The sequence below is a fragment of the Lichenostomus cassidix genome, chromosome 1 (assembly GCF_008360975.1).
Source record: "Lichenostomus cassidix isolate B80296 chromosome 1, HeHo_3.0, whole genome shotgun sequence".
NCBI lineage: Eukaryota > Metazoa > Chordata > Aves > Passeriformes > Meliphagidae > Lichenostomus > Lichenostomus cassidix.
In genome coordinates, this window is record NC_139479.1 from 904,474 (window position 1) to 927,921 (window position 23,448).

General features: G+C 45.0%; 1 protein-coding gene across 9 annotated transcripts in view; it reads left to right on the forward strand.

Moving 5' to 3' along the window:
- The window catches only part of ITSN1 (intersectin 1), a 100,776-nt gene that overhangs the window by 63,793 nt on the left and 13,535 nt on the right, over positions 1-23,448 (forward strand). For all 9 annotated transcript variants that reach the window (XM_085073247.1, XM_085073754.1, XM_085073665.1 and 6 more), the window contains 9 exons: positions 1,596-1,840; positions 3,235-3,394; positions 4,665-4,870; positions 5,582-5,664; positions 7,277-7,443; positions 10,769-10,814; positions 13,418-13,539; positions 14,976-15,090; positions 17,247-17,438. In XM_085073247.1, coding sequence (XP_084929373.1) covers positions 1,596-1,840; positions 3,235-3,394; positions 4,665-4,870; positions 5,582-5,664; positions 7,277-7,443; positions 10,769-10,814; positions 13,418-13,539; positions 14,976-15,090; positions 17,247-17,438 — 1,336 coding nt within the window. The remainder of the gene's footprint in view (positions 1-1,595; positions 1,841-3,234; positions 3,395-4,664; positions 4,871-5,581; positions 5,665-7,276; positions 7,444-10,768; positions 10,815-13,417; positions 13,540-14,975; positions 15,091-17,246; positions 17,439-23,448) is intronic.

Below are 23,448 nucleotides of genomic sequence, written 5' to 3' on the forward strand. Positions count from 1 at the left end.
TTGTGGATGGGTGGGTGTAAAAATATAGGGAAATTAGAACAAATTAACTTAAAAAAAGATTCAAAAGGAATCTATTTAAAATTCCAGTACTGTGCTGCAAAACCTGATGTCACTTGTATTTTATATACAGAAGAAACTAGAGCTGATCTGAATTAGGAAGTTTAAATTATCCTTTGAAGTGCCTTTTCATGAGTATACATAGAGAACTTCATTGGGTTGAATTAGCAGAAATCTGAGTATCCTCACAGGCAGTTTGAGAATTCTTGTTGCTTAAAACCCTCTCCTGAAGAGACATTAATGGGATGAGCCTGAAACCCTTTGTTTTTTACCTTATGCCTGAAAGATCCCAGTGGTTTCTGTATGCCTTTGGTTCACCTCCAAGATGCTCTTTTCAGAGCATCTCCACAACCCCAGTTTGCCCCTCCAGTGCTGTTTGTTTGTTGTGTGGTGATTCCAATTCCTGCCCCAGTGAGTGCAGCTGGCTGACCCTGAGCACTGCTGGGATGATTCAGCCTCGGGAGCTAAAATCCATTTCTCCCACATCCACCTCAGCTGTGCCCTTCCCTCTCCCATCCTGCTGCTTTCCCATCCCTGCTGCAGTGGAAATTGTGCTCTGCACTGCAGAGTGTGGAGAAACCTCCCACATGGAGCTGGTCAAGCACAGAGTGCCTTTGTTTCTGGGACTGCCTTGGGCTGACAGGGACTGAGACAGGAGGACCCGGGAAATGCAGGAATAATGGATTGGTTTGCACCAAAAGAGGGGTTGGGATGCAAATTCCAGTGGGAGGCAGAGAGTCAACAAATGGCCTGAGGGAAAGGGATTGGCAGCAGCTCCTCTGAGGAGTCCAGGGATTCATCCATGGGCTGGGTTGATCCCACAGCCTGGGAGGCAAGAAAGGGATTGGGGTTGTGTCCCTGTGCTCAGGTGAGAGCTCACCTGCAGAGCTGCTCCAGCCCTGGGGCTCAGCACAGCAAGGAGCTGGAGCTGCTGGAGAGAGTGCAGAGGAGGCAGCAGGATGAGCAGAGGGATGGAGCAGCTCTGCTGGGAGGAAAGGCTGGCAGAGCTGGGATTGTTCAGCCTGGAGAGGAGAAGCTTTGGGGTGACCTCATTGTGGCCTTTTGGTGCCTGAAGGAGCTGCAGGAAACATGGAGAGAGACAATTGCCAAGGGCTGCAGGGACAGGACACAGGGAATGGCTGCAAAGTGCCAGAGGGCAGGGAGAGATGGGATCTTGGGAATTAGGAATTGTTCCCTGGCAGGGTGGGGAGGCCCTGGGATGGAATTCCCAGAGAAGCTGTGGCTGCCCCTGGATCCCTGGCAGTGTCCAAGGCCAGGTTGGACATTGGGGCTTGGAGCAGCCTGGGACAGTGGAAGGTGTCCCTGCCATGGCTGGGGTGGCACTGGATGGGATTTAATGTCCCTCCCAACCCAACCCATTCCATTATTTTAGCTTGGGAGAAAAAGAAAAGAAAAAGCAATTGTCAAGCCCTCTTGTACTGCAAAAAGTTAATTACTGTGGAGCAGATGGGTTGTTTTCAGTAAAATTTCCATTTGCAGGATGTGCTTCTTAACTGTCTAACTTCCTGTGCCTGCAGGTGGATGAAAGCCAGACTGGAGAGCCAGGGTGGCTTGGTGGAGAACTGAAGGGCAAAACTGGATGGTTCCCTGCAAACTACGCCGAGAAAATTCCAGACAGTGAAGTTCCAGCCTCTGCCAAGCCAGCAGCTGAGCCTTCTGCTGCTCCCAAGGTGTCTGTGCAGGAAACCTCCACCCCCCTGGCAGCTCCTGCCCCTCCAGAGGCTCCTGCAACAGCCAACAACTGGGCAGACTTCAGCTCCACGTAGGTTTGGGTGCTGCTGAGCACTTGAGGGTGTGCAGCCTTGGGAACTGGCAGCGAGCACAGGAAGGCAAAGTGAAAATACCTTCTTCAAAGGGAAAGGTGTTTTCTGTAGGAATCACTTAAAATTGGAGCCCTGTGGGACTTGAGGCTGCTGCCATCAAAGCTGCCTGGGCACAGCATGAGCAGACATCCCTGCGTGGGGATGTGGGTGTGGGGAAATCCCAAGATGTTCACTTCTCTTGGAATCACAGAATCCCAGCCTGGTTGGGTGGAAGGGACCTCAAAGCCCATCCAGTGCCACCCCAGCCATGGCAGGGACACCTTCCACTGTCCCAGGCTGCTCCAAGCCCCAATGTCCAACCTGGCCTTGGACACTGCCAGGGATCCAGGGGCAGCCACAGCTTCTCTGGGAATTCCATCCCAGGGCCTCCCCACCCTGCCAGGGAACAATTCCTTCCCAACATCTCACCTAAATTTCCCCTCTTTAGTGTGAACCCATTCCCCCTTGCCCTGCCACTCCAGTTCCTAAGGAAAAATCCCTCTCCAGCTCTCTTGGACTCCCTTCAGATAGTGGAATCTCCTAAACCCCTTTCTCCTACCTTAGTTGACACCAAGTCTTGCTGAAAGCTTCCAGATTGCTTATGCAAAACATGCTAATGGCAGAGATGACATAAGGAGGTGATTTAATTCCTGATCACAACATTGATGAAACTGATGGACTTTGAAAATGTGCCCTTCCCTGGATGGCTTAATTCAATGCTCTGGGCAGTTTGATCAATTGCAATTCCTTATCCCTTGACCAAGGTATCCATATTTAAAAATTGATATCTCAATAGGAGGCCCTGGGATAGAATTCCCAGAGAAGCTGTGGCTGCCCCTGGATCCCTGGCAGTGTCCAAGGCCAGGCTGGACATTGGGGCTTGGAGCAGCCTGGGACAGTGGAAGGTGTCCCTGCAATGGCAGGGGTGGCACTGGATGGGATTTAACATTCTGGGATTCCATGTCTAAAGGAAAGGGTTGTGAGAGGTCAGTGACATGCAGGCTGGAAGGTTTCAAACCACTTTTGGAAGAATGATTAATTATTTCTCTTTCCACTGTGTGTAATGCAGCCTGCACTGCTTGAAATTCTGTTTTCTGGAAAACAGCAAAGAAATGAAATAAAAACCTGCCCTTCAGTGCAAGACAAGCAGCTGAGTTTGGAGGTTGCCTTTGAAGATAACATTGTGGTTAACCAGTGTTCCATTGCACTGCTGCTCCTGGAGTCACACCACTCGTGGATATTTGTTGAAAAGAAGTTACTGTAGAATGTAGAAAATTTTGTTCTGCATGAGTTTTTTCTTCAGTTAAAAACAGTATGAATGACATAATTTTTTTTTGTTTTTGTTTTCTCCCAGCTGGCCAACAAACAGCAGTGAGAAAGCAGAGAGTGATAACTGGGATGCCTGGGCAGCTCAGCCATCCCTGACGGTGCCCAGCGCAGGGCAGCTCCGGCAGCGCTCAGCCTTCACTCCTGCCACTGTCACAGGCTCTTCTCCCTCCCCTGTCCTGGGCCAGGTGAGCTCCTGGGCTCCCCCACATGTTCTGAGCCACCACAAAGGCTTGGAGAGCAAAGTGTGAACTTTTTTGTTTTCAGTAAAATTTCCTGTGCATTAAAACACTCACTGAGATGGGCGAGCTCTTCCACGAGGGGTGACAGGGAAAGTCCCACCTGCAGAGCTGCATCCAGCACAGCAAGGAGCTGGAGCTGCTGGAGAGAGTCCATGGAAGCAGCAGGATGAGCAGAGGGATGGAGCAGCTCTGCTGGGAGGAAAGGCTGGCAGAGCTGGGATTGTTCAGCCTGGAGAGGAGAACCTCATTGTGGCCTTTTGGGGCCTGAAGGAGCTGCAGGAAACATGGAGAGAGACAATTGCCAAGGGCTGCAGGGACAGGACACAGGGAATGGCTGCAAACTGAACAATTAGAGGTTTGGATTGGATCTTGGGAATTAGGAATTGTTCCCTGGGAGGGTGGGGAGGCCCTGGGATGGAATTCCCAGAGAAGCTGTGGCTGCCCCTGGATCCCTGGCAGTGTCCAAGGCCAGGTTGGACATTGGGGTTGGAGCAGCCTGGGACAGTGGAAGGTGTCCCTGCCATGGCTGGGGTGGCACTGGATGGGATTTAACGTCCCTTCCAACCCAAAGTATTCTGTGGATGTGTGACCCATTGGCAACATCTGGAGGAAGATTTAACACAAAGCAGTTTCTGTTTTGCTGTTCTGGGATGGCTTTTTAGATTTTGGTGGTCCAGTTTTGGGTCACTTCCTTGGGGTTTTGTTGACTCCCTTTCTTGACAGCCTTCCCTCCCAGGTGGGTTATGTGCTGAAGTGGATCAGCAGTGGCAAATCTTCACAGCTGAATTCTGTTCAGGCACTTCCTTTTCCTCAGTGGAGCAACAAATTGTTCTTGGGAGCTCCTGTGTTGTGGAAAGTGCTGAATATCTACCTCAGAGCAAAAAGAAATTGCAATGTGCCATGAATAACGTGCAGCAAAGCATAATTCTGCATAAAATGGACTTTAAATCCTGCCAAAGCAGCTTGATGAGGGTTTGTTACATGTCTGTCTTACTGTAAAAGTGATTTAATCGAGATGATGTGTTAGCAGACAGAAATGCAGGAGGACTGTAAACATTTCTGGAATGACTTTGGAGGTTCATCTGATGCTTTAGTTGAGAGAGAATCTGTATTTGTTGCTGTCTAAGCAGTGTGAAAATACAATTCCTGCAGCAGCTTTCTTGATGAAAGGTGGAGCATGACTGACTTCTCTCTCCCCATTTTTTTTTCTTTGAAGGGTGAAAAAGTGGAAGGGCTGCAAGCACAGGCTCTGTACCCTTGGAGAGCAAAGAAAGACAACCACCTGAACTTCAACAAGAACGATGTGATCACAGTGCTGGAGCAGCAGGACATGTGGTGGTTTGGGGAGGTGCAGGGCCAGAAGGGTTGGTTCCCCAAATCCTATGTGAAGCTCATTTCAGGCCCCATTAGGAAGTCAACGAGGTACTGTGTTTGCTTTTGCTGTCCTTTGCTTCTCCACTGGGATGGATAAGGAAAAAGAAAGGCTGCACACTTGAATTTTAAATTTCTACCCTGTAACAGTGCCTTTTAAAAATTTTATCTGGAGGGTTTTGACTTCCAACCCTGAAAATTGGTGTCAACAATGAGAAGGCTGACCTCAGTTCTCCTTGGGTCTTGCCTCCCCAACAAAAGATTAATTAACCTTCTTAATTTTATGTGGCTTGTGACTGAACAATGATTGTGTTGGATTTTATGAAGTACAGCTGTGGCAGTCAGAGCTTCTCTCTGCCCAAAATGAAAAGGTATTCCTCAAATCTAAATCACTTCTCATTATTCTTGGAGGATTAAACGTTTAAAATCTCATTCTGTGTAATGTGAAGGCAACATTAACAGTAGGAATGCAAATGAGAATGATTTTAGATAATTTTTTTATCTGAGGGAAAAGAGGAGATGTAGAAAATTCTGTATTTAAGGCATTTGCTTTAATGTAACCATGACAAGCCACTGGACATAAAAGCTTTATTTTGCACAATTTCTGTCTCCTTTTCAAACACAGGGAGTTGCTCCTGGTGCATGTGCATTTTTGAGTTTGAAATAAATTAATATGTATTATTATAAATATTATTTATTATTTTATATATATATCTACTGAAGAGATTTAATTTCTTACATAACCATTGTTTTCTTCTAAAGCATGGATTCTGGTTCCTCAGAAAGTCCTGCTAGTCTGAAAAGAGTAGCATCCCCAGCAGCCAAGGCAACGATGTCAGGGGAAGGTGAGTCCTGCATGGCACTGGGAGCATCTTAGGCTGGCATTAAACACAGCAGCTCTGCTTTTTACCAAAATCAACAGGCAGATCTTGGTGTTCAGCTGGTGTTCAAATCCGAGTGCAAATCAATTTGCCTCTGGAATAATTTAGAATTATTATTGTTAGTGTAACAGTTTATATATGTCGTGTATACAGAAGGAATAATTTCACATATCAGAAAAGATATGAAATAGCTTTTGGAGTTTGCAGTTTTTGCAATATTGGAATTTTTTTTTACCATTATTTTCATGACAATTTCTGATCTGGAATGGGTTTTTACAGAGGGCCTAACAAGCACATCTGCCTATATATCCATGATGTTGGGATAAATGTCTCAATGTCTCAAAGCTCATTCCCAATGTTTCATTACAGCCCTTAATTGAGGCAGTGACAGCCAATTATAGAATATTGGGGTCCTTATGGTGTGTTCCTTTTTAAAGGTGGAGCCTGGGGCACAGAAACAAAATTATCTGATTATTTTCAGGCCTCTGAAGGGTTTAAAAGAGGAATTCCTGGCTGTTGCCACCCTTCAGCTGGAGGGGAGCATCTCCACATGAGCTGCCTTAACTCTTAATCCCCTCCAGTGCAGAGGCAGCTAAAGGTTAATTAAATCACAGCAGAGGAAATCAATTAATTGAAATACAGGTTACAGGTATTAATAGGTGAGCATCTGTGGATCATCCCTACAGCACACCTGAGGTTCATAACTTCAGTTTTGGGGCAGTTTTAGGTACATTTACATTTAATTTGCCTCTGGCATGAGCACTATAGGAACTAAAAGGAGAGAACAGCAAAGAAAAGGGAGATAATCAGTTTTTTCAAAGCACAGCTGCTCTTGCTCAGTCAATATTCCAGTGAATCCCAGGTTGGTTTGGGTTGGAAAGGACCTCAAAAATCACCTTGTTCTGGTTTTCCTCATATTTGGGGCAAAGGACTTGTGGACATGCAGAGTCTTGTCACAGGTGGGATATCTCAGGTTTTATGCTTGCATTAAAAAGGAGCACAGCTTTTGTTTAAACACTTCAAAAAAGCTGTGTTTGTGAGAAATGATAAAGCCAGGGAAATAATAAAAAATAAAACCAGGGATATAAATAATAAATAAAAAGAATAAATAAAAGAAATAATAAAGCAGGGATTTAACATCTTCTGGAGAGGATTTCAGAGGAGCTCAAGTGCAGAGGGTGGTTTTTAAGCTGTGTGGACTTTCCATCCCAAACTGAGAATTCCAGTCAGCAGCACAAACCAGAAACCACTGGGAAATGTGTTTAATATAGAAATGAATGATTTCTGTCCATTTTAATCATAATAGCAAATTCTATACAAAACCCCCCTGAGGCAGCCTTATGATAGATCCTATTCAGTTCTGATAAATCCAATTTCATGCATTAAATATTGCATGTTAATAATCCATGCGATATTTCATAATTACATAATAATTACAGTTATTATGAGTGATAACTAAGAAATATATCTTCTCTCAAGCCTGTGAATAGCTGACATGATAATTATTAGTTTTGCAGGGGATCCCTGATGGTCCCTCAGGGTTTTCCCAAGTTCTGTGTGTATTTCCCTTTTGCAGAGTACATTGCCATGTACACCTACGAGAGCTCGGAGCAGGGGGACCTCACTTTCCAACAAGGTGACCTGATCCTGGTGACAAAGAAAGATGGTGACTGGTGGACGGGCACGCTGGGTGATAAATCAGGAGTTTTCCCATCTAATTATGTGAGACTCAAAGATTCTGAGGTAGAGAAATGTTTTCTTCGGGGTTGTAGTGGTAGCTGCAAGGCAGGGCATCATGAGGGACAGAAAAATACATTGCAGTGTTGCTGACTGGGAGATTGGAAAGGAAAAACAATGGCAGTAACAGCAATAATAGTTGCATTTTACAATGTAACATCATGAATAACTCTGGGGATCATATATTAAAACAAAGCCTACATGGTTTTATTTAATGCCTACATTTTCACCTTGGCAGTTTTGTAGGCACTGATCAGAACAGCCATGACTATTTTATTCCCCTGGTAAGTTTTTAAGGACTGAACTGTGTCTTACTGCCATTATTAAAAAAACCCCAAAAATCTAGAGAGTAACATTTCAGTCTGTTATATTTTTTCCCTATTGATGTTTTCTTGCAGTCAAGGAGAACAAATTTTGCATCGAAACTTTGCTACCTGCTGTGTTTATTTAACAGTTTTTGACTGGATAATAGAGGTTCTGTTTCATCTCTTTTCATCCTGAAATAATTCCATAGAACACATATTTTTTTTAAGCATTCTAAACTGAGATGTTTTCTCATTTTTATTGTTTGAAAGGATAATTTATCTATTAGTAGGAATTAGCTTAGAGCCACAGTTGGGTGCAGTACTGATTTCTTGATGAGAAGGATTCTGGTTTATATCTCTGGAGTAATGGAGGGTTAAAGGTAAATAAATAAAAATCAGTGGATTTTTGGGAATCTGGATGGTAAAGCTTTGTGCACAAGAACTCAGTGAAAGACTCTGCAACCCAGAGGCTGAGCAGAGTCACTCCTTGAAGCCATTTCTGCTGCTGGAAAAGCCAAAGGATAAAACCTGCAGTGAGATCTGCAGGTGTAGGAAACCTTTCTAGGGGAAATTTCTGGAGTGTCAAGAAATTCCAACAACATCCTCTGGGACAGGATTAAAAACCTGTGGTTAGTGCTGTTGGGGTTTTGCTCTCCAGCCTCTGCCCAGAGCTACTTTTTGCAGAAGGGCTCACTGTCCTGCCTGTCTGGTCTCTCATGTGCTGCTGTGCTTGGACAGCTGCTTGGGGGTAGCAAATGTTCAGGAAAGAGAAATAATTTCATGTGTTTTGCTGACAGGCCAAAAGAAAAACAGGTGATCTTTCAGCAGAGTGTATAGAATTGGCTCAAAATCTCAATGGTTTCTACAGCAGAAGAATTTTTAAAATTTGTTCTTCTGTCCCAGGCTGTGCTCATTCACCTCTGGGTGCTAAAATAAACCATTCCCTGCTCCTTTGAGCTTCAGCTTATTAAAAAGGTGTGAAAGTCTTTGTTCTTCAAAGCAGCAATGACACCAGTCCATGGTCCTTTCTCAGGGTTTTCCTTAGGGAGAGGTGCATTTTATTCTGGACTCTGGTGGTAATTCCCTCTGTGGGGATGGAGCTCATGGTGGGGCTTGGAAACAACAATTTCAACACCTCTGGGATAAAACTTTGCACAGAAATTCAGCAAATAATCCCTGAATGGATCAGGTCAGGTTGTGAAGAGTCCTGCTGTACAACACAATTGGTTAGTCCTTGCTGGGGTTTATTGAAGTGACAAAGTTCTGCTCTGCTGGTTCATAGATTTCCTCACTTGGCACAAAATCCCCTCAGATGTTGAGTGAGAGTCTCAGGTGGGTAGGGGAGGTAGAGCAGGGTCTGTCCTCACTGCTGTCTTTTCTCTCAGTAGAAGGAGTAGGGAATACTTCTCCACCTACTGAGTGGACCAGAAATTGGGGTCATCCTAAATGAAATGCATTATTTGGGAATTTAGTTATTTATCGAAGTGCCATAGGACTTCTCCATGTGCCTCTTCTGCTTTTTCACTGAGGATTCAGAGAATCCTCAAACACAATTCAGACCCAGTCTGGTCAAGGTGGTTTTGAAGCTTCTATTTTAAAATCATCTCTCAGTGTTGCCTGGGTAACTGTAAGGACAAAGTCCCAGCCTGTTCGATTCTCCATGTGCTTCTAATCCAGCAGCACTGATGTTGAGCAAGGGATGTTTGGGAGGAGGAGGTTTTCTGAAGCTCCAGTCACTTGTTCTTGACTGGGGAGGGCAGAGGGTGTTCCTCTGCCAGAAACACTTTCCAGAGCAGAAGGAATTCCTGTCAGTCCTGTGGTTCCTCCCCATTTCACCCACCTCAGTGGGGCTGTCAAGACCATTTTCTCCTTGTCCCCAGACCTGCAGTGGGATTTGCATCTGCTCCCTGTGTGGCTTTCCTGGGTCACTGCTCTGTGGGTAAAGCTCACAGTGGTGTAGAGAAAGGTGAAGAACTGAGGAGAATCCAAGGAAAGCAGGGAGGAGAGGAAGATTTGCTGCTCTTGTGGAGTGTAACTAATAATCTCTGACAGTGACAGAAAACGAGCACTGAGACACCATGATGAGCTGAAGGTGTATCTAATAATCCATTTGATAGGTGCACTCAAACCCCACACATGGGATTGAATGGCCCTTTTCTCTCAGCCACTAAACTGTTCTTTAGTCACTCCTCATTTTAGTTTCTGCCAGAATCCCCAACTTTTCAAAGCATCAGGTTGGTAGGGAGAGCATGGAGGAGGAAACTGTTCTTTTCCACTGAGGGATTAGGATTCTCTGGAAACCTTCAGGTCGTTTGATGTTGGCTCCAAGTTGTAAGGAGGATGCTGAAGGTCAGGAAGGTGAAGTTGAGGGAGGTGGAGGTGGCAAGAGGACATTTATGGTTCCCCAACATTTCTGGCCACAGTACAGTTTAGATTGAAGTTGCTGTTACCCCCTCAACCCTCTTTATTGCAGGACACAAAACTGTCAGGACTGGGAGGAAACTGCAGGAATTATTTAGGGGGCAGGAATTAGATTGGTCTCAGGTTTTGCTGCATTTCTTGTGGCTCTTCAAAGGCTTTCCTTGCCAATCCCTTGTCCTGGATGCTGATGTTCATCCCTCATCTCACCCTGTCAGGGTGCAGGGATTGCTCAGGAATATTTGCAATCCAGCCATCTGTAGAGCTGAAAACTTGTGTTGTTGTTTCAGCTCACTTTGACAGAATTCCCATTCTGTAGATAGATGGATTTACAATTCAAATGGGGTATACTTTGGAATTACATTAGTATTTGCAGCCCATGAAAAGGGAATAAAAATCTGCACTTCTGCATTAACAAATCATCCACTTCATGCTTGCTGTTTATTCCCAGACATTTACTGCCATTTAAAATATTAAGGATTTCTGTAAGAACAGAATTTCCTGTGAGTTTTTGATTCCCATGTGTTGAATGAAGCACTGTAAATCATTTTCATGTGCTGGAGAAAGAAACCTGAGTGCTAAACTTGCATCTTGTTTTCCATTTCAAGGCTCCAGGAGCAGCTGGGAAAACAGGAAGCTTAGGGAAGAAACCTGGTGAGTCAAATATTGTGACAGCACCTTCTCTCTGTTCTTAAGTGTTTAATTCAATGGCAAGAAAACCTTTCCCTTGAAAATAAATTAATTTTGCTCTTGGTCACCTTGGAGTAGTTTGCACTGATGAAAACTGTTATAAAATAACTGGAATAAATGCAGTTAATAAATAATGCAACTGTAATAAAAGAATTCATCCTCTCTGATCATTCTAGCATGTCAATCATTAAATAACATGTAGCTAGAGAATAAAAATCTGCTTGCTCAAAAATGAATGTAAACTTCCTGATGGATTGCTCAGCAGAACAGTGGAAACCATTCCCTGTCCCTGTCCCTCCAGCCCTTGTCCCAAGTCCCTCTCCAGCTCTCCTGGAGCCCCTTTAGGCAGTGGAAGGAGTTCTCAGGTCTCTTCTCAGTAATTCAGTACTTAGAAAACCAAAATTTAAAAGCCCTTCATGGAATGAAGAACAGAACCCATTTCTGGGTTGTTTTCTTTTAACCTTTATTTTCTGAATAATTTTCTCTTAACTTTCTGCTTCTCTGTAACCTGCAAGACCTGAATGTTAATCTTGAGATTTGTATTGTATCTTATTTATTTTATTTGTATTTGTATTGTATCTTCTTCAACACACAGTCCCCAGTAAAGTCCTTTATGAAGAGGATGTCTGATACCCAAAGCTTTGTAAACCACATTTTGTGGACAAAAATGAGACATTCCTTGTTATGGAGAGATACAAAGTATAAGATTTTTTTCCCTTCTATTGTGATGTACTGAGTATTTTAACTGCTGTGCTAGCAAGGGAGGTTTTCCTGATTTTCACAAATTCCCACCATTAATTTGTTTGTTCATTTTGTGTTCTCGGTGGCTCTAGTGTAGAGGGATTATTGGGATTCTGTGGAAATCCTGCAGATGCAGGGAGCAGCAGAGCTGTGTTCCCTGCCCAGCAACCCCTGGCTTTGCCCAGGACAGGCTCAGCTCCTGGTTTTTCTCTGCTTAAACCTTTCACTCTCCTGCCAGCACCTGCTGTATTTTACTTAGAAATTCTTTCTTCTGCCTTCTGCTTTCACGGCTAAGAAACCTGGAGAGGGATTTGGGACAAGGGCTGCAGGGACAGGACACAGGGAATGGCTGCAAAGTGCCAGAGGGCAGGGAGAGATGGGATATTGGGAATTAGGAATTGTTCCCTGGCAGGGTGGGGAGGCCCTGGGATGGAATTCCCAGAGAAGCTGTGGCTGCCCCTGGATCCTGGCAGTGTCCAAGGCCAGGCTGGACACTGGGACTTGGAGCAGCCTGGGACAGTGGAAGGTGTCCCTGCCATGGCTGGGGTGGCACTGGGTGGCATTTAATGTCCCTCCCAACCCAAACCATTCCATGATTTCATGAATTTGAGCACCTTTATAACTCAGCTCCTGGATTTTGCATCACCTGCCTGTCCCTGCTGACAGATCCCAAGGGAGGTTCTGCCGGAGTTAATTCCTGTGGTGTTTGCAGTGCCCTTGGATTGCTCCTCATCCCTGTGCTTCCTCACCCTCCTTATGCTGCTCATTTATATCTCAAATGCTTCTCTGATAAGTTTTAATTTTCCCAGTGGTCCTTTCCTTCTACTTTTCATTTTGAAGCTTCTTAAAATAAAATGATCAATAAATCATTTGATCATTTCTGTGTCAGGCTTCCTCTCTCTTTGCTTCTTCCCTGCACCAAACCCTCTGTTCCCAACCTTCCAGGGTTTATAGTTTCCTCAGCCTTTGGAATGACTACTTAAGGGAGGAGTTACTGTCCTGGGATCCCACAGGGAAGGTTTTTGCAGTCCCAACACCACTTTGTGTGTTAAAAATATTCTCCTTCACATGGTTGGGTGAAAGGGCTAAACCAAATTTTGGGAGGACACCAAAATTCCCACAGCTCCTGTCAGTTCCAGTTGGATCCAAACCTGGGTTAACCCTGTGAGACTTTGTGGGGAACTCAATTATTCCCTGCTTTTCCACTGTAAAGCAGAGGAAACTCCAACATCTGCTGTGGGTGATTTCCTGGAATTGGGAGCTCCCAGTTCCTGTCTGTCCCATCGTGCTGGGAGGGCAGCAGACAAAGCACCTGGTCTGTGAAAACCTCCATGGAATGAATATTTCCAGATAAATCCCATGTGCTGCATTTTGAAAACATCCATTTTTGGTGAAAAATGTTCTGCCAGCCTTAATTTGCACCTCTCAGTGCAATCTCTTTATGCTGGCATTGATGTGTCTGCTCTTCATAGAGAGGTCAGCCTAAAGATGGATTTATTGGAAAACACTGGATTTTAAGAGCTGTGTAGTTCTAATCACTATTATTACTCTCTGTTTCAAACATTTTTAATATCACACCATAGAGCTGCTGCACCTCTGGTTTATTATTTATTTATTCCTGTAGTGCTCTGAACCTCTCATTTATTCTACAATTACCACATGTATTCATGGAAATACATAAATCCATAACAATTTCATGGAAAGAAATAACACAGTGTTATAGCAGAATTAATGTTGGATAAAATGTGTTCAGTTTTTTCCAAATGAAAAAAAAATTAACATTTATTTTTAAAATTAACATTTTTTTTTCTCCTCTGCTTCAACAGAAATTGCCCAAGTTATTGCCTCTTACACAGCAACAGGCCCAGAACAGCTGACTCTTGCTCCTGGCCAGTTGATTCTCATCAGAAAGAAGAACCCAGGTGGTTGGTGGGAAGGAGAACTCCAAGTTAGTTCCTTTTTTTTTTTTTTTTCCTCGCAGTAAAAGTCCATTAAAAAAAAAAAGTTATTTTTTACTAGTTGAAAATGCTGAATGTGTTGATGATAAATAAATTGGAGAAGATTCTGCAATCCAGCACTTCTCAATTAAACACCTTTCCAAGGGTACAGACTCTGCCATCCCTGAGTCTGGGATTTTTTAAGAGTAAAACTTGACAATTTGGTCCCACTGAATGAGCTTCTGTTTGCTTTGGGGTTTTTAGCAGGAAATAGGAAAAAATCCATAGATTTATTTGTGCAGTGCAGATGCTCAGACTAATTCAGTTATTTTTAACACATATTTATCTGCTCTTTTTGTCTTTCCTGGTGATATTTTTTTCATCTTTTGTGGAGAAATCCTCTTCCATGATTCCTCTGGGTTTCACTCTCACTAATCTTGATGCTGTTGGTAACTTTTAGCTTTAAAGAATCTCCATTAAATGTTTTTAAAGACAGAAAAGAAACTCCTCTGGCCATGATCTGCCATAGTTATCACTGAGCAGCTGCTGTGAGGCTTTAAAAAAACCACATTTTGGTTGTATAAATACTCACATGTAACTTTAGATACTTTGATGTCTTACATGTGGTTTTACAATTGGGTTTTACTTCATTAGCAATGCCCTGACTGTTCTTTTTATTCTCCTGTTCCACACTTGGGGGTCAGAGGGAAGGGAAGGGAAAATAAGGCAAATGTTTTCAGCATTGCATTGCTGGTTTAGTGCAATATTCAAAAATACCTTAAAATAAAAGCTCTAAATACACTTCAGATCAAGTGCTTTCTTTTTGAGTAAAGATTTAGACTGGGAAGGAAGCAGGTAAAGAACAATTAATCCGTTAGATGACTTTTTTTTCACCAAAGTTAACATGAATCTGTTTTTAAAAGGCAAAATTCTCCCTGCCCCAAATGACAACTTTTTTCTGACAACACAAACAAGAACAAACAGTTAAAACAATTGTTGATATAGATTTAGAAGCTGGTTGGTGTTCAAGGTTTTGGAAGAATCTTTCTTACAGTGAGGGAGTTTTTATGGATTTGATTTGCAATGAACTTTGGAGTTGGGGAAGTAACAGGATGAGGTTTCGTGCCTTGGTGACACAAGGGATTGAAAAGCTTGGGTACTGTTTTATGTAAAAGAAAAGAGGTAATTTGGATTTCTGATCTCTGTTTAAATTGCCCCAACCCAGGGATCTATTTCAATGCAATTCTTTACGTGACAAACGAACATTTAATTAGAAATACTAATAAGATTATACCTAAATATTACAATATCCAACAATTGTAGATGAATATTACAAAACCAGCTGGCTTTTCCCTCCTAGCATTCATGTTCTTTTCTAAGGTAGACTAGCTGAGCTCTCCTGCCTTGCCCTGCCCAAGGCTCCTGGCTCAGTGCTCTGTCTCTGCAGGCTCGCGGCAAGAAGCGCCAGATCGGTTGGTTCCCTGCCAACTATGTGAAGCTGCTGAGCCCAGGAACCAGCAAGAGCACCCCAACCGAGCTGCCCAAGGCTGCAGCACCCTCAGGTGAGCCCTGTGTGCCCCTGGGACAGCTCCCTGTGTGCCTGGGGGGCTGGGAATGTGCTGCTCCTCAGCTGGGAGGGCTTGGGTGCTTCAGAGCTGCTGGAATGTTTTACCATTCCCCCAAACCATCCCATCCCTTTATCCCATTCCATCCCTGCAGTGACTGTGTTCCACCATCCCCCATCCTTTTATCCCATCCCTTTATCCCATCCCATCCCTTTATCCCATCCCATCATCCCATCATCCCATCCTTTTATCCCATCCCATCATCCCATCCCCTTATCTCTTTATCCCTTTATCCCATCCCTGCAGTGGGACAGGAGCTTTAGGGGATCAGGATGACCCAGGGTTGGGCAGCTGAGGTTCCTCTCCTGCAGAACCTCCTCCTTGTCCTGAGGTGATGTGGGACAAACCCCCCATGGAGAGAGAGCTTTTCTCCTGCTTTTTAAGAATTAGGAAAGGACACAAGAGAGGCAGAACATGAACATTTCCATGGAATCACAGAAGGGGTTGGGCTGGAAGGTGTTTTCCAGACATTCCATGATGCTGGGTTTGTGTAGCTGGTGGTGACTTGGCCCCTCTGATGTTTGTTACAAAGATCCAGGAAATGTCTTCTCTAAAGCCTCGTGAATTTGGGGTTAAAATGGTAACTCAACACAAACTTCTACAGGGAAATATCATGAGATTTTTTTAGATCTTTTTGAAATTATTTCATTTTTGACAATCTGGGACTTTTCCCATGTGCCAAGTTTTACAGAATAAAGATTTTAGCACTTTTTGCATTTCCTGCAGAACATCAAAATCTTAATTAAACCACAATTAAAAAAAAAGAAGCTGTTTGGCAAATTGAAGTAAATTACTGGCTCAGTACAAGGATGCAGTACAGTAAAAGCAAATTTTAGGATTAATTCACTGGAGAGAAGCTGCCAGCAAGGCTCATTAATAGAAGTCTGATGTCTGGTGGGAAAAACCAGAAGCCCTGTGGCTTGGCAAGGAGAAAACAGCAGAGAAATAGAGGGGATTATTTATTTAACTAAACAGTCCTGCTGCTTCAGAGAATTCAGGAAAGTGCTTTGTCAGAAGTGAGCAGAACCAGCTGTATTCTGAGCCCCAGTGAGATTGGAGGAGTTCCACTGCAAGGAAACAGAAAAGCAGCTGCTGGAACCAATCCTGGAGTGCCAGAAGGGCAGCCTGGATGGCCTGGGATGCTTTTTGTTCAGTTCTGTTGATTTTCCCTTACTATTTTCCAATATTTTTGTGTTCTGTAAACCTCAGTGGGACAACAAGGACATCACTATTGGCTTTCCTTTGGATTATGCAGCTTCCAATAGTGGAAGTTCAAATGTGTCCCAGATTTTCCTGTCCATTGACAGTTCTGGTGGGAGGTTCTAGGCCAGGTTGGAGCAGCCTGGGACAGTGCAAGGTGTCCCTGCCATGGCAGGGGTGGCACTGGGTGATCCTGTGGCTCCTTCCAGCTCAGCATATTCCACGATGCCATGATGATTTCTGCTGCCAGCAGCCGCCTTGCTCCCGAGGTGCAGCAGAGCCAGACAAGCACAGCTGCAGAAAGGAGCATCTGTTCTGAACAGGCTGTGATCAGCCACCCAGCAGGGGAAGGGAACACCCAAGAATTGTAAATGCTCAGGGACACAAGGAACCATAAAAGCTGGAGCATCCAGAAAATAAATCAGAGACTTTTGTTAAAGACTTGCTATCATTTTTATGAATATCTTATCTATTTTTATTTTTACTTATGACTGCACAAGTGCTAGGTCAGTTGCTGACCAAGAATAAAAGCACATGGCAGTGAGTTTGGGCTAAAGGGAAAGGGAGGAGAGAAAGGAAGAGATGAATTAAAGAGGGACAGAGAGAGAGAAAGAGAGAGAGAGAGAAGGAAAGAAAGAAAGAAAGAGAAAGAAAAAGAAAGAAAGAAATGCTCAGGGACACAAGGAACAATAAAAGCTAGAGCATCCAGGAAAAAAACAGAGACTTTGGTTAAGGACTTGCTATTATTTTTATTAGCATAAATATATTTTTATCAATCTAAATGCCCAGGCTGGGATTGCTGGGGGGTCTGGCAGGGCAGGGCTGGGCTCAGTGACCCTGTGGATGGCCATGCTGGGGTGCTGCAGCCCCAGGTGACCCCTTGTCCCTTGCAGTGTGCCAGGTGATCGGCATGTACGACTACAGCGCCCAGAACGACGACGAGCTGGCCTTCAACAAGGGCCAGATCATCAACGTGCTCAACAGGGAGGACCCTGACTGGTGGAAGGGGGAGGTCAATGGCCACGTGGGGCTCTTCCCGTCCAACTACGTGAAGCTGACCACCGACACCGACCCCAGCCAGCAGTGTGAGTGTCCCGCCGCGCGGTGCTCCTCCTGCTCCTCTCAGGTGCCACATGCAGCATTGCTGGGCTTCCTGCAGCCCCAGCTCCCCTCAGAGCTGCTCTCAGGGGGAACATGCAGCATTGCTGGGGTTCCTGGCACCCCAGCTCCTCTCAGAGCTGCTCTCAGGTAGAACAACAGCATTGCTGGAGCTCCAGCTCCCCTCAGAGCTGCTCTCAGGTGGAACAGCAGCCTTGCTGGGGTTCCTGCAGCCCCTCAGAGCTGCTCTCAGGTGGAACAGCAGCCTTGCTGGGGTTCCTACAGCCCCTCAGAGCTGCTCTCAGGTGGAACAGCAGCCTTGCTGGGGTTCCTACAGTCCCAGCTGCCCAAAGTCTCTTTGAAGACCTTCTGTCCCCCGTTGTGTTTGGTTGGTTTCGTTCCCATCCCCGTAGCATTTCCCCTCCCGATCATTTTGCTCCACGCCTTGCCATGCCTGCCTCATTTCCCCAGCTTGAATTTGCTCATTGTTTTGTTTTGCTTATGTGTTGTTTTCCTCCTTTTTCTAGGAATCATATGTTGTCCATCCCCCACTCAGGCTTGAAAGTCCTCAAAGAGACCCACTATCCCATAGCAGTGCCCAGAGGGATGATGGGAGATGCAGCCTTGATCATGTGGCTTCCAGCATGATCATCTACTGCCTTCTGAGTCAAGAACACACTGCACAGCAGTTTTACCTCATTTGACATTTAGTTGCATGGAATCGCAATGGTTGAGTTAATTTCCGACAAAATTAAACTGATTCAAAAAAAAGAAAAGCAAACCAACAAAACAAAAACCACACACACATACACAAAAAAATAAAAAAAATCACAGGATAGTGGGTCCTTTTGTGGCTTTCAGAGTTACCAAACTAATTTTTTCCACCTTTGCACAGGTGCTTTCGATAGTTTCAAAAATTATTTTTTAAAGATATATTTTAGCCTTTTAAAGGAAAATATAAATTAAATTTCTTCATTGCAATTTTGTTTGTGCAAAAAGACCCACTATCAAGGAATGCTGCATGTGCTATTAAAATTGTTCCAAATGTCCATGAATTGGAGACTTTATGTATCTTTCTTTTTTATTGTTCACTTGTCCGGTGTTGTCAATATGTCTCTTTTTTTTATTATTTTAATTTTCTTTTATTTTTTTTTAATTACAAAAGAACAGAAGCAGTTAAAATCAGTTTAAGGAAGTTTAAATGTGCCCAATTCCAGGTATTTTGTTGTAGTTACTGTACTGTTTGTATCAGGTGTTGTTGTTGAGTGTGTAACCCATTGTGGAGAGCAGCAATGCCCTCCTTCCGTGCCAGAGACAAACCTGGAGTGATGTTTGATTTGATTTTGCACATGACTTGTAGCTGCAAACGGTTAGCAAACAGCCTGGTTTGTGTTGTGTCCCTTGGTTTGTTGCATTCCCGGGTCAGAAATGGATGGAATTTTCCCTCCTGGGGGATGCAGAATTCCCTCCGGGCTTCTCACCGCACTTGGAGTTCTCACTTGTGCTTTCTGTGGAACAACACCCTCTGAACGAGTCATTGCCCTGACAAGAAAGAATGTATAGAACTATCTCCCTGCAATTAATTTCCAATGTTTACATTTTTTTAAGAACTAGACTGTGGAATTTCTACAAATTAATATGAAATGGAGCTTACAGTGGAGTTGTAGCTGTGCTGTAGCCAAGCCCTGTCTGTCTCTGCAGCGTTAGTCGCTGGCTCTTGCTGAAATGCCTGGTGCTGGCAGTGCCCTCCTCCCAATGCTCAAGCACAACAGAGCCTCCTACTAATGATTTACCACTGAGTTACGTCCTGGTTTCTGTGTTTCACTCTCCTCAACCCCTGCTGGCAGCCTGTAGCATCCCCAGCCCAGCTCCCTGCTCCCGACCCGTCCTGCGGTGCAAAGGACAAGTGAAGCTCCTTACTCAATTGCACTTCAGTATTTCATCACTATGAATGTAAATTATATAAATATATAAAAACCTGCAGCTTTAACAACTGTAATACAGCCTTTCCAATTAGTTCCATGTATAGAGAATTAAATCCTTCGTACAAAAGAGGCCGACACGTGTTTGTTGTCTCGTTGCTGGGTCACCACGGGCCAGGAGAGCACCGAGGGATTTGTCACCTTTTTCCCCTCACAGTGACACTGGAATTACTGTTTCCATGGAATTCCCATGGGATGACTCAGATGGAGCATCGTTATCTGCAGCCTTTTGCCCCTTTGGCTCGCGGGGGGATTGTTGGGGTGTCCTTGGACTCCTGGTGGCTCCCTTCCAGCTCAGGATATTCTGTGATTCTGTTTCCATATCCAGGGTTTCTACATGGTACAAATCAGTTGGTTTTTAGTTTTTTTAATAGATAAATTAAATATTCTTTCTTGGTTTGCCATGGGTTTACCTGGATTTGGGATGTGTTTTATGCCAGAAGCTTGAGTCTGAAAATATGTACAATTGCGCAGATTTTCCTTCTTCTTAGGACAGTGTTTAAATAGTAATACATTTTTCATTTCTGCCATAAAAACACAATTTTTCTCCATCTTGGCCACTTGCTGACAACTACAGAAAGGAACAGCATATCCCACTTGTGATTGTCAGTGCTCTGAGGGGATGGAGCCAGATTTGACTCCACTCTGTCAATATTTTGTGCATTGACTGACATTTGAATGAGAGGAGCTCTCTTTTCCCATCCTGAGCTGCTGGGTTGAAAAATCAACTTGTCCTTAGGGACATTTTGGGTTCTGTAACTTCAGGCCAGAACTACATATTGAATATGTAGTGAAATATTTCCAATACTTCAGCTGTAGGGGATTCAGGTGCTGCTTTTTCCTTTCTCTTTACATCAAGTGAGACAAAAAATAAAGCTCCTCCAATACCCTGCAGGGTGCAGATTCTCTAACTCATGTCTTCCAAGTGATGAGACTGAAGTCTTTCAAAATCAGAGTCCTGAAAGCTCCTGGGGCAGTTTTGCAGTGACACTGAAGGGACAGTCTGGAGTTGTCCCTTTGTAACTCACAGGGAATCCCAGAATGCCTGAGGCTGGCAAAGCCCTCCCAGCCCATGCAGTCCCAGCAGTGCCCAATGGCCACCTTGTCCCCAGCCCAGAGCACTGAGTGCCACAGCCAGGCCTTCGTGGGACACCTGCAGGGATGGGGACTGCAAACCTCCCTGGGCAGCTCCTGCCAAGGCCTGAGCACCCTTTCCATGCAGAAATTCCTGCTGCTGGCCAAGCTGAGCCTCCCCTGGCCCAGCCTGAGGCTGTTCCCTCTCCTGCTGTCCCTGTTCCCTGGCAGCAGAGATCAGAGCTGCCCCTCTGCCAGATGGAAATAAAAACATATTGAAATGTTTGATAAAAACTTGGAACATTTAGAAAGCTGCATTTAGTTCCCACATTTGTGGTTCCAAGCGAAATGCCTGTATAGCACCTTTATTTTTGTGTCAGACCCTGTGAACTGGAGCTGTGCAGTTCCTTCCCCTTGGACCTGTGGCTGCTGCTGGTGACTCTGCTGCTCCTGTGCCCTGAGTGCTCAGGGCCTCAGCCAGCTCCTGGCTCACCATTCAGAGGGGAGATTGAGTTTCCTGATGTGTTCTAAACCAGTCCAGGGCTTGGTTAACTCTGCTGATGTACAGTTTTGGGTGCATTCACATCCTCACACGTAGGATTTTATTCTCCCCAGGCAGCCTCTGGAAAGGGATTGGTGGAATTATTGAATTCTTATGGGATTGTTGAGGTTGGAACCACCAGTGAATCACATCCTCAGGTGCCACATCCACACCTTCTCTGAACACTTCCAGAGTGTTCAGTGTCCAGAGTGTTCACTTCCAGAGTGTTCAGTGATTCCACCCCTAAATAATGCTTCAAGTTTTGCAAGGGGAACTTCCCAGCCTTGTTTCCAGGTCCTTCTGTGCACCTCAGAGGGAAGTGCTCTGCTCTAACAGTAAATGGAACTGCTCTAGTTGAGACATTCCAATCCTGCTGAAATCATTGAAAATTGCTGAGAAATGGGATTGGGCATTGCATGTCCTTGAGATGGAGAGATCTGTTTGATCCCAGACAATGTGCTCAGCAAAAGCCTGGGATGGGTGGAAGGTCCATCCTACAGGATTTAAGGGGAATTGGTGGTTGAATATGAAACCAGGGGATCAGGAGGTTGGAGGCTGAAATGTTGATTTGAATAACTCAGCACTGCTGAGGTCCCTGCAAGGCTGTGTCCAGTTCTGGTCCTGTAGGAGAGACCTGGAGGGGCTGCAGAGTGTCCAGGGCAGGGAATGGAGCTGGGAAGGGTCTGGAAAACTGCTGAGGGAGCTGGGAAAGAGCTGAGGCTGGAGCAAAGGAGGCTCAGGGGAACCTTGTGGCTCTGCACAGCTGCTGCCAGGAGGGGACAGCCGGGGGGTCAGGCTGTGCTCCAGGGAACAGGGACAGCAGGAGAGGGAACAGCCTCAGGCTGGGCCAGGGGAGGCTCAGCTTGGCCAGCAGCAGGAATTTCTGCATGGAAAGGGTGCTCAGGCCTTGGCAGGAGCTGCCCAGGGAGGTTTGCAGTCCCCATCCCTGCAGGTGTCCCAGGAAGGCCTGGCTGTGGCACTCAGTGCTCTGGGCTGGGGACAAGGTGGCCATTGGGCACAGCTGGGACTGCATGGGCTGGGAGGGCTTTGCCAGCCTCAGGGATTCTGGGATTCTGTGTATAATTTACCCAAGTGAAGGGGAGCTCTCCTGGTGTGCTGTTCCCTTCTCCTTAAGGATTTGGAGGAAAACTGATAGAATTTTTGCCCACTCCTGGTTCCCTCTAACAGGACAGATTTCTGTGACCTTGTCACTACAGGCTGGGCCAGCACGAGGCTTATAGGGAAATCTGGGAGTTTACAGTGCTCAGAAAACCTCCCCAGAGGAAAAGGAATCAGCAGCTGTGCCCACGGACATGTGTCAGTGAGTTCCACAGCAGAATTTCCCAAAAAGCAGCATCTTTGTTCTTTTAGGCTTAATGTTTATCTTGGGAGACCCAGCTATTCAGGGCTGACTTTGTAAGGAGGATGAACAACATCTTTACTCCATACAATGAGATTTGAGATGATCTCTTGCATTTCTGGGCTCCTTTAACCTGCAGGGACTGTGGTGATGGGAGGTCAAGGCACAGATTTGTAGTTCCTACATTTGTCTGTTGGTTCTCCAAGTCCAGCCAGAGGAGCAGAATTCATGGATTCACTCTCCTGAGAACAAACCAAGTTAATTATTGTCATTTCCCCATCCTTTCCTGACTTAACTGAATAGAAGCAAAGAATTCTCAGAGAAGCTGTGGCTGCCCCTGGATCCCTGGCAGTGCCCAAGGCCAGGTTGGACACTGGGGTTGGAGCAGCCTGGGACAGTGGAAGGTGTCCCTGCCATGGCTGGGTGGCACTGGATGGGCTTTAACATTCCTTCCAACCCAAACCATTCCATGATTCCATGATCAGTGGAATTCAGTTCACTGAAGTTCTTTGGCATTCATGAAAAACAAGGCAGACATTTCCACTTGGAAAGGAACCCAGTTCTTCTTCGGTGTTCCTAATACAGACAAGAAAAATCTCTGCTCTTGTCCACCTTACAAAGAAAATCCCTTATCAGAAAAGTCTCTCCTGAGTGTTCTGCTCAGATTGGGGCTTTTTTCCCAAATGTTTCATATCCAAACCCCAGAGTGTTTGTTGTTGTTCAGAGCAGCCCATTCACAGCCCAGCTGGCTGCCAGGTGAGCCACGAAAATGGTTCTTTATTCAAAATGCCAGTGCTTCCTCCAAAGAGCTGCTGGTTGGAAATCATCTTCAAACCAAGGTCATTGCATCTTTGAACAGGAACTTCCCCAGGGAGAAGTAATTAAACACTTGGTTCACTTCTAATGAAGCATTGGGAGAACTTGGTCTGTTTCTTAGCCCTCTTGGTGCCAAAGAAACTGCTCTGAAATCAGGCATTTATTCAACAGAAATGAAACTTCTGCCTTTTGAAATGGGTCCAAAATTCGCTATATTGGCATAA